This window comes from Octopus sinensis, linkage group LG7, assembly GCF_006345805.1.
Source record: "Octopus sinensis linkage group LG7, ASM634580v1, whole genome shotgun sequence".
NCBI lineage: Eukaryota > Metazoa > Mollusca > Cephalopoda > Octopoda > Octopodidae > Octopus > Octopus sinensis.
This window is the reverse complement of record NC_043003.1, coordinates 60,658,370-60,668,582: the sequence shown is the minus strand read 5'-3', so window position 1 is coordinate 60,668,582 and position 10,213 is coordinate 60,658,370. Positions and strand designations below refer to the sequence as shown.

The 10,213-nt window shown below is 38.1% G+C and overlaps 1 protein-coding gene across 3 annotated transcripts; it reads right to left on the bottom strand.

The window, feature by feature from the left end:
* Positions 1–2,187: 2,187 nt before the first annotated feature.
* Positions 2,188–9,982, bottom strand: LOC115213966. Of its 3 annotated transcripts, none has more exons than XM_036504799.1 (2): positions 9,788–9,982; positions 2,188–4,434 (listed from the first exon to the last, which is right to left on the bottom strand). In XM_036504799.1, exon 2 carries the CDS (start codon positions 4,389–4,391, stop codon positions 2,457–2,459), a length of 1,935 nt encoding a protein of 644 aa, XP_036360692.1. In that variant the 5' UTR covers positions 4,392–4,434; positions 9,788–9,982; the 3' UTR covers positions 2,188–2,456. The 3 variants fall into 3 exon arrangements, with proteins under 3 accessions (XP_036360692.1, XP_029638830.1, XP_036360693.1); XM_029782970.2 differs by lacking the exon at positions 9,788–9,982 and adding an exon at positions 7,991–8,074; XM_036504800.1 differs by lacking the exon at positions 9,788–9,982 and adding an exon at positions 5,861–6,097.
* Positions 9,983–10,213: the final 231 nt, after the last annotated feature.

The following is a 10,213-nucleotide window of genomic DNA, read 5'->3' as shown; positions in this document are numbered from 1 at the left end:
CGTCTTTACGTTCTGAGTTCAAATGCCGCTCAGGTCAACTTTGTCTTTTATCCTTTCGGGGAAACATTTCATCCTTTCCGGTCGATAAAATATATACCATTTCAACATTGAGGGTTGATGTAATCGACTTAACCCCACTCCCCGAAATTGCTGGCCTTCTGCCACAATTAAAAACCAATATTGTTCAGCACATTTTAAATGTTTTGTACTTATGCATTACGTTTTTAGTAACACGTAAAGGCGGTGCGCTGGCAGAATCGTTAGCACGCCGGGCGAAATATTTGGCGTTATTTCGTCTGCCGTTACGTTCTGAGTTCAAATTCCGCCGAGGTCGACTTTGCCTTTCATCCTTTCGGGGTCGATAAATTAAGTACCAGTTACGCACTGGGTTCGATATAATCGACTTAATATCTATGTCTGTCTTTGTTTGTCCCCTCTGTGTTTAGCTCCCTGTGGGCAATAAAGAAATAAGAATCGTTAGCACGCCGGGTGAAATGCGTAGCACTACTTCATCTGCCGCTACGTTATGAGATTAGAATAGAGAAATATGGCATGAATAAGCTTGGCTTCAAATCACAACAACGGTTTCTGTGCATTAGTAACACCTATCAGTTGCTGAGTTTTCCATAACATACATATTATATATATATATATTATACAAACATGATCCAACAATAAGTGTGAACCCGCACAACATCAGGTAAGTGGCTTTGAAAATACTACTGGATCACTTGGAGCTTCCCAAAGTCATATTGTTTTTATTGCATTCTCTTGATACAGGTAGATAACATGTAGATTCAAATAGACACAAATCTCTCTCTCTCTCTCTCTCTCTCTCTCTCTCTCTCTCTCTCTCTGCATATATATATATATATATATACATTATACATATATATATATATATATATGTGCATACATATATATAAGCGATCACCGTACATTGACTACGGTAAATAGTCTAATGCTGGGGATATAAGCCCTCGACGGAAAAAGATAGGGTTTGCCGTACGCATGGGACTTGAACCCATAAAGTTATGTATATCTATCTATCTATCTATCTATCAATATATATATATGTATATCTATATATATATATATATATGTATATCTATATATGTATATGTATGTATGTATGTATGTATGTATGTATGTATGTATACGACGGGCGCTTTCATACAATTTCCGTCAGCCAAATTCATGTGTTAGTCGACCTAGAATTAGAGTAGAAGACATTTGCCCAAAGTGCTGCGCAGTGAGACTGAACTCGAACCTACGTGACTGCAAAACGAGTTTCTTAACCATACAACCATGTCTATATCTGCATAATGATAAAAAAGCAATTAGTGTCATCACAGAAAACAGAAACAACTGGAATAGTAAAATATTTAGATTTTATTCACACTATTTACAAGTGGTCGTATACACAAGCACGCACAAGCACATACACACAGGCATAAATATATGTATTGGAATCCGCTTATTATGATCACTGTGGGACGGAGCCATTTAGATAACAATAGCATACTGGCCAAATTAAACATTATCCTGAGCGTGTTTGGGAGGCAGTAACTTTGATTGGTAACATTACCCGTTATTACAATAAGCGGCTTCCACTACACACACACACACATACATACACACACACACACATACATGCACATCGTGTATCTTGGGAGATATGGTGTACCTTGGGAAGGTCATTACGCCAATAATACCAAAAGCATGCACGGTCACAGTTCTACTTCTTTATTGTTAGTCAATTGGTTGATTAACAATAAGAAGCGAAACTAAGCCAGTGCCTATTCTTTTAATCTTTTATTCTCTTACTTGTTTCAGTCGTTTGACTGAGGCCATGCTGGAGCACCGCCTTTAGTCGAACAAATCGACCCCAGGACTTTGTACTTTTGCCGAACCGCTAAGTTACGGGGACGTAAGCACACCGACATCGGTTGTTAAGCGATGGTGGGGGTACAAACACAGACGCACAAATACATACACACACATACATATACGACGGGCTTCTTTCAGTTTCTGTCTACCTAATCCACTCACAAGGCTTTGGTCGGCCTGAGGCTATAGTAGAAGACACTTGCCCAAGTTGCCATGCAGTGGGACTGAATCCGGAACCATGTAGTTGGGAAGCAAGCTTCTTGCCGCACAGCCACGCCTGAGCCTGTATTTATTTTGATAATGACCTTCCCAAGATGCAACAAGATTCGTTTCAATGCACGAGTTCTCATACAGAACCTTGTAAACCAAATACAAAAACGAAGTGTACATGTATGTGTGTGTGTGTATAATACTGTCTTGCTTTCAATCGGTTCTATTTTTAGTCTTTTTTTTCTATATATAAATATAAATAAAATTACGTGGTAGGTGAAAGAGAAGTGTTGTGTCAGTATGTGGTGAAGTATGTTATTACGCATGCGCAATGCTGCTAGTCTTCAAGACCGTTTTTACGCGATACAATAGCAGTATAGTTTCATCCGTTTGTTCCTTATACAATCTGATTGGTTACCGTATCGGTTGATTCGGCTTATTTCTCCATAGAGACTAATATCAGTGTTGCTTTTGTAGTTCACTGAGGCTTCAAACAAAGATAAACCAGGGACTGTTTCAACAACAACAGTGTAAGTACCCTCTTCCGGTTCCTGGTGTTTCAATAAAGACGCAAAGAAACCATTTTCTTCTCTTAGACTTGCATGAGGGACAATTTTATCGCTGCTTTTAATACTGTTCAGTTTTAAATTGCTACATATGCCTCTCCAGGGTTGGAGAAGAGAATTAATTTTGTCAAGAATAAACTTGGCTATAGAGCGACTCACATTATTTTCTGTTGTGTTTAAAGGTTTTATTTTATAACATGGACAGTAGTTTTCACTAATGCCAGCATCTGCACAACTCCTTTGCTTACTGATTCTGCTAAATAAACTCACTCCTTTTGTCGATGCTAATCTCTTTGCATTGTTATTTTCGTAATCAGTTGACAGAATATCCTTCAACGTTTGATGGAGATCATACGGACTTGTAAGTCTTTTAGTATTAGCGAGCAGATTAGCTGCTGCGCTTGGATAGTCTCTTTTGAAACCTTTGGGTATTGTCATTAAAAAAAGCGGCATTCTTTCTTCAATGCGTCCAATTAACGTATGGCGTATAGAATCGAACCTGTGTCCATGATCACTCATAAAAATCAAAAAACTGTTATCTAGTTGACCATTATCCTTTAAGGATTTTAAGAAATTAACAAAATCGTTGTCAGCCAACTGTACAATGTTTAAATGACTATGACCAAGTTCTGTTAACCAGGAATATCCAAACCGGGGTGTTTTTTTGTATTTCATTGTGAAATATTTATAATAATTCATCAAGACAACATGTTTGGGAATATTTCCGAAGCAAAGGGTCGAAGACTTACTAAGCTGGACTTCATGATTCTCCAGCATTAACAAGAAGGGACTGATAAACTTATTGCTAGGGTGAGTGTCATCCAAAGCAAGCCAAAACGGTCGCATATAATGATCAGTTGGTTGCTGGTTAAAACCTTTTGATAAATAGTTAAAAATACCCAGTAACGGTTCGTCCTCTGCAAACATCGTGATGTAACCGGCATCGGAAAAGTTCTTCCATAACAAAGGGTAAGAATCATAAAAATGATATGAGGGATCTACATAAGGTAATTTCGACGACTCTTCATAAGGATGCATCCCTGTGAGTAATGGCACCATGTTCGGGAAAGTGTTATCTCCAACTTTGGTGTAACCTTGAAAATCAAACGCCCCTAGTTCTTGGGTGAGATACTTATAGGTTTTCGGAAGCATCCTCAAACAGTTTAACCTGGAGACAGAATCGACCCCAAATATAAAAACATTATACTGTTTCCGAGGGTTTGACCTTTTTTTAACTTTTTCATTTGTGATATTTGTAGGGAAAATATGAGCGTGTAGATTGCTGTAAGAGGAACCAGATTCATCCGCGCATGTAATACGGAAGAAGTCAGAAGGTATGTCCATGGGAAAAACCACTGTCCGGGCAGGTTGGTATAGGATATGATCATCATCATCGTATCTGTTGATAACATTGTACACACAGTATGTCTGATTTCGGTGAAATCCAAGAAGACGACCAGCTGTCCAATTCAAATGTACTCGACCTTTGTTGTCAAGGTAACTGAAATCGTTGTTCTTAGAACATTGTAACGGACTGAGTTTACGGATGAATTGTTTTATGGATTCATCAAACGGGTCGATGTTCGGCAAGACACATTGGCCCGTTGCTGATTCATATTTGTCGAAGTTTTGGAGATAGCTGGATATGTAGTACCACGGTAGAGTTAGGCAAAGTACGATAACAAATAATCTTTTCCGTATCGTAAATCGTGTGTAGCGATTCATGACACTTGAACAATTCTGTGCGATACCATCCTAGCATGAGTTGCTGAAAGAAAAGAAGAACAAAAAATTAACAGAACTATCACACTAACAAGATTACTTAAATGACACAAACTAAAGCAATATTTAATAACCAGTTTTTTTTTTGTATTTTTAGATATTTTAGATATTCAGATTTTCAATAAAAATCATATATTTTTCTAATTCAGCTCAGTAATAACGTCACGCGCGCGCGCGCACCTATACGCATGCATATATCTGCATATACATACATTATACGGTTCAAAAATATACAAAACAAAAAACAGATACATGTGATTGAGCAACTAAGAGGGTGTATAAATTTAACACTCGGGAAAAATGGTAGAAGCTTTTAACTTTCCGAGCCAACGCTCTTCTACAGAATGGAGAGAAAAGAAAAGGTATCTATTGGCACCTTATACTTCTCAGATTCTACCATAATGGATCTTTTTGCTGTTGATTTTCATATATACATTAGTTAAGAACTTGAATATAAAATAAATGATAATTATATAAACATTCAAATATATAACTTCTGAGAAATATATAAAAAACATTTGACTAATAGGGTACTCTTTTCTCAGTCCTAAAGTAATTTTTGCTGTTGCTTTTTATTGGCGTCACTGACCGGGATTGAACCCGGTATCTTAGGGCCAGTAGCTCACGCTCTTAACCACTACGCTATATACCTGTGGGCAATTACAGAGTGAATTTTAAGGCTTATAAACCATTTATTTTTGTATCTTTCCTTGATACCGGTTCCCCTATTCTACTCATAACTGCACTAGTTCTGCCTAGGAGGTTATCGTGTCCTAGCATATGTACTGCTTCTTTTAGTTTTCTTGATGGAAACTTGATGGAAATGTTGACCTTCTACGTAGAGACTACTTACTTCAGAATAGACACTGATATATATCAACATAGAGAGGGTTTAGCTATGGGTTTACCATTATCACCAATAATAGCCAATATATACATGGAATACTTTGAAAATTTTGCTTTAGTGTCAACGCCACTAAAGCTAACCCTATGGCTTCGATATGTAGATGTCACCTTTACACTCTGCCCCACCAGTAAGATGTCCAAGTACTGCTGGATCGTGTGAACTCGATAAAACCAGCCATACAGTTCACAATGAAAAAAGAAACAGACAATCAGCTAGCATTCCTGGATGTATTAATAACACGTACTGAGTATGGGTTCAGGATATCTGTATAGTGCGAGCCAACTTTCACTGGACGATACCTCAACTTCAGTTCTCACCATCAACACAGTATAAAGAGAGGGATTGCTCAGTGCCTAAAACATCGAATATACATAGCGGTCCTGATACACACCACGAAGAAATGATCAAGCTAAGTAACAATCTATTTAGCAGCAACTACTCAAAAAACATACTATCCAGTCCAATTAGAAAGAGGAGAGAGAGAGTATGAAACCCATAAACTTACCCTATGTGAAAGTCTGTCTAGCCTATGTGAAAGGCCTCTCGGAAAAGATACAAAAGGTATGCGGTTTACATGACATATGGACAGTATTCAAGAGCAAATATCTCTCCGAGTAAAGCCACCAATAGAAGAGAATATGACGAAACATTGTGAGTGCTCCATCCCATGCAGTTGTGGTAGGTTATACAAAGGCGAAACATACTGACCCCTCAAAATAAAGGTAGAGGAACATCGCAAAGTTGTGACATGGGGGAATATTGAAAAATCGGGTATAGCTGATGTATGGAAAAACGGCCACCACCTCCCTCTGTGGGATAAAAGACAGAGAACACCACTGGAAAATAGGAAAACTAAAAGAGGCAGCACATATGCTAGGACACAATAACTACCTTACAGCTTTAGTGCGGATATGAGTAGAATATGGGAACCGGTATAAAGGAAGGATACAAAAAAATAATACATTTATAAACCCTAAAATTCACAGTATAATTTCCCATGGGCATATAGCGTAGTGGTTAAATGTCCCAAGATTCTGGGTTCAATTCCTTCACTGGACGATACCTCAACTTCAATTCCCACAATCCATAGAGTATAAAGAGAGGGATTGCTCAGTGCAATCCTGATACCTACCGCGAAGAAATTATCAATAATAATAAAATCAGCCAAAAATACCTTAGGAAGGAGAACAGAATACTCCAGTAGTCAAATAAAAGATTGGGTTCGAAATTTCACCAGGACACCTGGTTAAGGCTGAAAATTTGTGGTAACAACAAACAAGGTGAGGACACCTATCCGTCCAATGTAATTATTGTAAATTTATACATTACATATTTTGCCTTTATTAGAGCAAATTTGGCTTACAGCTGTTTCCAGTAAGTACATTACTGATAGATAGATTATATATATATATGTGTGTGTGTGTGTGCGTGCGCGCGCGCGTTGTGTGTGTGTGTGTGTGTGTGTGTAGAAGGCTGAAGAGGAACACACGTGTTGATATATATAAATATGGAAAAAAGTCAAGATAGAAAATGCTAAAATAATTTTATAAAAAACATTTCAGTACCAGTTTCAGTCATTGAGATTTCTTCAACTGTAAGCATAGAAAACAATTAAATTTTTGAAAAATTAAATGAAAAGTTTTTTAAAAGAATATTTGCATACTATTCAAATACAAGAGTAAACGAGAGAGGCAGAGACAGGCAGAAACAAGGAAAATGCCCCTTGTATTTGAATACTATACGAATATTCTTTTAAAAACATTTCTTTCAACTTTTCCAAAATTTAATTGTTTTCCATGTTTACAGTTAAAGAAGTCTCAATGACTAAAACCGGTACTGAAATGTTTTTTATAAAATTATTTTAGCATTTTCTGCCTTGAATTTTTTTACCATATGTGTGTGTGTGTGTGTGTGTGTGTGTGTGTGTGTGTGTGTGTGTGTGTGTGTGCGTGTGTGTGTGTGTGTGTGTAACGTAATGGTTTAGAAAAAAATTGGTTTCATATCTAGCGTGAAATAGACTTTTCTTCAGTTTTTCTAAACTATAACCGTTCTCTGCAAAGAATGTTTATATTCTAGTGGCCTAGTGGTTAGGGCAGCGGACTCGCGGTCTGAGGATCGCGGTTTCGATTCCCAGACCGGGCGTTGTGTGTGTTTATTGAGCGAAAACACCTAAAAGCTCCACGAGGTTCCGGCAGGGGGTGGTGATCCCTGCTGTACTCTTTCTCCCACTCTTTCTTCTGTTGGCCTGCTCGCTTAGCCAGCGGGGTGGCGTCATTCGAAGGCTAAAACAATGCGAACGCATTGTGACCAGCGATGTGTAACAACATCTGATGGTCTGGTCGGTCACGTGGTCACGTGATATATATATATATATATATATACTAGGGCTTATAAACCCATATATACTAGCTTAAAAGCCGCCCTGTCGTGCGGCTTTTAAGCTACTATGTAGCTTTTATGCAACTAACCCCGAATGGGAAGATCTGCAAACAGAATTTGTTGCAATTGCTTCCTCCAGTGTCATATCCCAATGTTGATCATATTCGTCGCTGAAAATCAAGAAATTGTCGAAAATAATCGCAGTAATGAAAACATAGGAATCTAAAATAGGGTCGGAAAATTTTAATTAACTCACGGAGTCAGCCTGGTTTCAAAATGGTATATGTTGGGCTACGGCCTCTAGGAGTAATGTTGAAGAAGTGTGATACACTGACACACTGACATTCACATTTATTATATTAGATATGTTTAATTTTGGGGAAACTGTTTCAATTAAAATGTATTAAAAACACATATATGTATTAAAAAAAGCAAAAAATAAAACAAAAATGATAGCGTTCAGTAGTTGGTTCAGTATGCTGGCCACAGGAATTTCTGTCCAAGAAAGTTGTACATCATCTCCCTCTTTCTCTGTCTGTCTGTCTGTCTGTCTCTGTCTGTCTGTCTCTCTCTCTCTCTCTCACTCTCATATTAGTATTACTTCCATTGCCACCATCAACACTACTACTTTTAATAAAACATCATCAACTCTCCCCAAATTTCTTTGTCTCTCTTTCTCTACCTTTCTCTCTCTCTCTCTCTCTCTCTCTCTCTCTCTCTCTCTCTGAATTCGACACCGCCCCCACAGTCTTTATGCGTACTATTGCTCACACCCCAGCATGAGGAAGTGTCATTGACTAGTGAGAGATGGGGGTCAAAGTGTGACACACTGACACACAGAAATTAGTTTTTGCATTTATTATATTAGGTATATATATATATATATATATATATATATATATATATACAGATATACAGGGTGGGGCAGAGACGACGAATGTTTGTCAAATGGCTATTACTCAGCCCCCGGGGTGGGGACATATGTCCGACATTGTACCATTCGGTCTGTGGTGTCTTAGCATTTTTTTCTTTTCAGGTGAAGCCACAGCGCTATGGATAGAGCATCACGTGTTTGCCTACGACAGTTACGTGAAGAATAGCGAGTCTGTCACAGCAGTTCAGCGTGAGTTTTGGCGTCACTTCAACACTTACCGAAATCAGGTTGTTCCCACTCGTAGCACAATCTTATTATATTGGGTGAATGCACTTCGTAAACGAGGCACACTAATGAATAGAAGACCAGTGGGTGCGCCACGAACGGTACGGACCCCGGAAAATGTGGAACGCCTCAGACAAGCTTTGATACGGAGTCCGAATAGCTCTGCTCGAAGGCATTCCACTGGATTTTGGCATCGGTAATCGATCGGTAAGGCGTATTTTGCATGAAAACCTGCATTTCCACCCGTACAAATTGGCCACTGGCAACAGTTGAAACCATGGGACTATTTACAAAGCAATGCTGGGGAGACTGGAGGCCAACTTCCAAGAATGCGTTCAGAAATGCATCAATGAAAACGGACACCACATGATGGATGTTGCTTTCCACACTTGATTTTTCACAAATGCTAATTCAATACAAACACATTGATGGCAATAAAATTTGTTTGCAGCTAAAATTAATGATATTGTGAATTTTTCAGAAACGTCCGTCCCCTCTGTCCCACCGTGCAGATAAAAGAGATAATTGCACAGATAGGCATACCGATAGACGGCGAAAAGAGAAAGTAGGAAAGCTAGACATTGAGAGAGAAGTATGGAGAGATAGATAGAGTGAGAAAGAAAGAGAAAGAGAAAGAGAGAGAGGAGGTAGAATGTGAGTGATCAATATTATAAAATTGAAAGTGTGGCTGAGTGAGAAAGGTTAAGATGCGAACATAACAGCTCTTTTCTTTCTCAAAAGACGAATATAATGTATAAACTTCTCATTGACTCACAACATGAAATATGAAGGAGAGAAACAAACAAACAAACAAACAAATTTATGGAATGACGAATAAACGTTTAAGCCAGTTGAAGAAAAAGATTTTTTAAGAGTGGTTTTCAAGTATCATACTTTATGTAATGTTTGCGGAAGTATAAACTGTTTTCATGATGAGTAAACTTAACTCCATTGACGACGAGGTTTCAAAGCTGTTTTTTTTTTTTTTTTCAGTGAATTAAATATAGTGATAATGACGATGACGATGACGACGATAATAGTGGTGGTGGTGTTGTTGGGGGTGGGAAGTTACTGAATGCTGCTGAAGCAGCTGCTGCTACTGATGGTGATGAAAACATAAATAGTTTTCTAAAAATTGCATTCAAGCAGTCAAAGAAACACTTATGCAAAATCACATTGTGAAAATAATGAGCGTAAATATAGAGAATCTCGGCTCTCCGTAATTTCATACGCATGCGCGCGCACACACACACATAAATGCACACGAGCACTCACACTCTTTCTATTTGTTATGTGTGTGCGTTTATATATATACACATA